The sequence below is a fragment of the Sinocyclocheilus anshuiensis genome, unplaced genomic scaffold, assembly GCF_001515605.1.
Source record: "Sinocyclocheilus anshuiensis isolate Anshui unplaced genomic scaffold, SAMN03320099.WGS_v1.1 scaffold1581, whole genome shotgun sequence".
NCBI classification, from domain to species: domain Eukaryota; kingdom Metazoa; phylum Chordata; class Actinopteri; order Cypriniformes; family Cyprinidae; genus Sinocyclocheilus; species Sinocyclocheilus anshuiensis.
Window position 1 is genome coordinate 471,059 of NW_015540988.1, and position 1,381 is coordinate 472,439.

Here is a 1,381-nt window from a genome sequence, read left to right on the forward strand (position 1 = left end):
GTGCAGTGTTGGGGTGCCTCCAGGACCAGGGTTGGGAACCACTGGCCTAAATGGCGGTTCTACTATGTATTAAGGGTCTTTTAAAAAGTAACGATGCACATAAATTAAGTACATTTTATTTAATTAATTAATTACAGTTTTGGTGTAAGTAGGATTCAGACAAGGGCTGTTTGGTGAAAAGCTAACAAACTCAATTTCTACTTGACAGGGACCTGAACCTGAAGAGACCGATCTACCAGAGCACGGCCTGCTACGGTCATTTTGGCCGATCAGAGTTCCCCTGGGAGATGGCCAAGAGTCTCAAGGTTTAAACTGAGAGGCGCGCGAGTCTTACTTTCAGTCATTCAGTCGCTCTTTCCTCCAGCGCTCCTCTCTCAGCTTATTTTAATTCTCTTCCCGCATATGCTACATTTCAGATTAGACGAATATATACTGTAAATGTCAAGATTGATAAATTAAATCCATTTTTTTATTTAGAAGTCTATCGTGAAAGGATCCCTCACAACTGTTTCACCGCATCAGCACTCATGACAATCTATCATTCCTTCAGTGTTGCCAACTAATTTTCAGGGGAAGTTGCTAAAAGCAGATCGATTTGTTGCTAAAAGTTGCTAAACGGCGTTGTGATGTCATTGCGTGATGACGTCATTGCATAACCATGACACAAAACAGCGTTTTTACGTAGAATACACGAGATTACTCAAATCTCAACAAAAAATATTTTTTTAATGTTATTTGTTCATATAATATTATAAACATAAAATATTTTAATTTGTAAAAGTAACATAAGTAACATCTTTATGATCTGATTTTTTTTACAACATTGAATTATTGAAGTTACACATTTTGTGTATTTTCTTATTAACTAGTAAAACTGCACATTCTGAACAGTTTTTCTTACAGTGAACCTAACTGAACAACAATTATATATACAAGCTAATAACATGCTGTATCATAAATGTGCATTTATTATTGACCAATTGGAACTAGCAACTTAATGCACATTTGATGTTTGTACTGTTAGGCATCTTTCTTCAGCTCTCTCCAGGTTGATGTGCTGCTTGGCTGGCTAGCTGTTCAATGGTTTCCTCTTTTTGTGTAATTTAGATGAAAATAGGTGCATTTATTTATCATTTGAGTCACTTTACAAAAGTTGCTAAAAGTTGCCAAAAACTTTTTCAAAATAGCTAAATTTGTTGCTAGGTGCTTTTTTTAAAAAAATTAAACAGTTGCTAGGGTAGTCTGAAAAGTTGCTAAATCTAGCAACAAAATTGCTAAATTGGCAACACTGCATTCCTTAAGGCTAAAGTGCATCCTAGCCTATACCAGCTTAGAATATATAAAGAAAACCTTAAGTAGTAATATCATAGTTTGATTACCT

At 35.2% G+C, this 1,381-nt stretch overlaps 1 protein-coding gene across 1 annotated transcript in view; it reads left to right on the forward strand.

Annotated features, from left to right (window-relative positions):
• Window positions 1-1,116, forward strand: part of LOC107690184 (S-adenosylmethionine synthase-like) — a 5,993-nt gene extending 4,877 nt beyond the window's left edge. The window contains exon 7 of the mRNA XM_016488438.1: window positions 209-1,116. Within this exon, the coding sequence (XP_016343924.1) occupies window positions 209-311 (103 nt within the window). The 3' untranslated portion in view covers window positions 312-1,116. The remainder of the gene's footprint in view (window positions 1-208) is intronic.
• The last annotated feature ends 265 nt before the right edge of the window (window positions 1,117-1,381 follow it).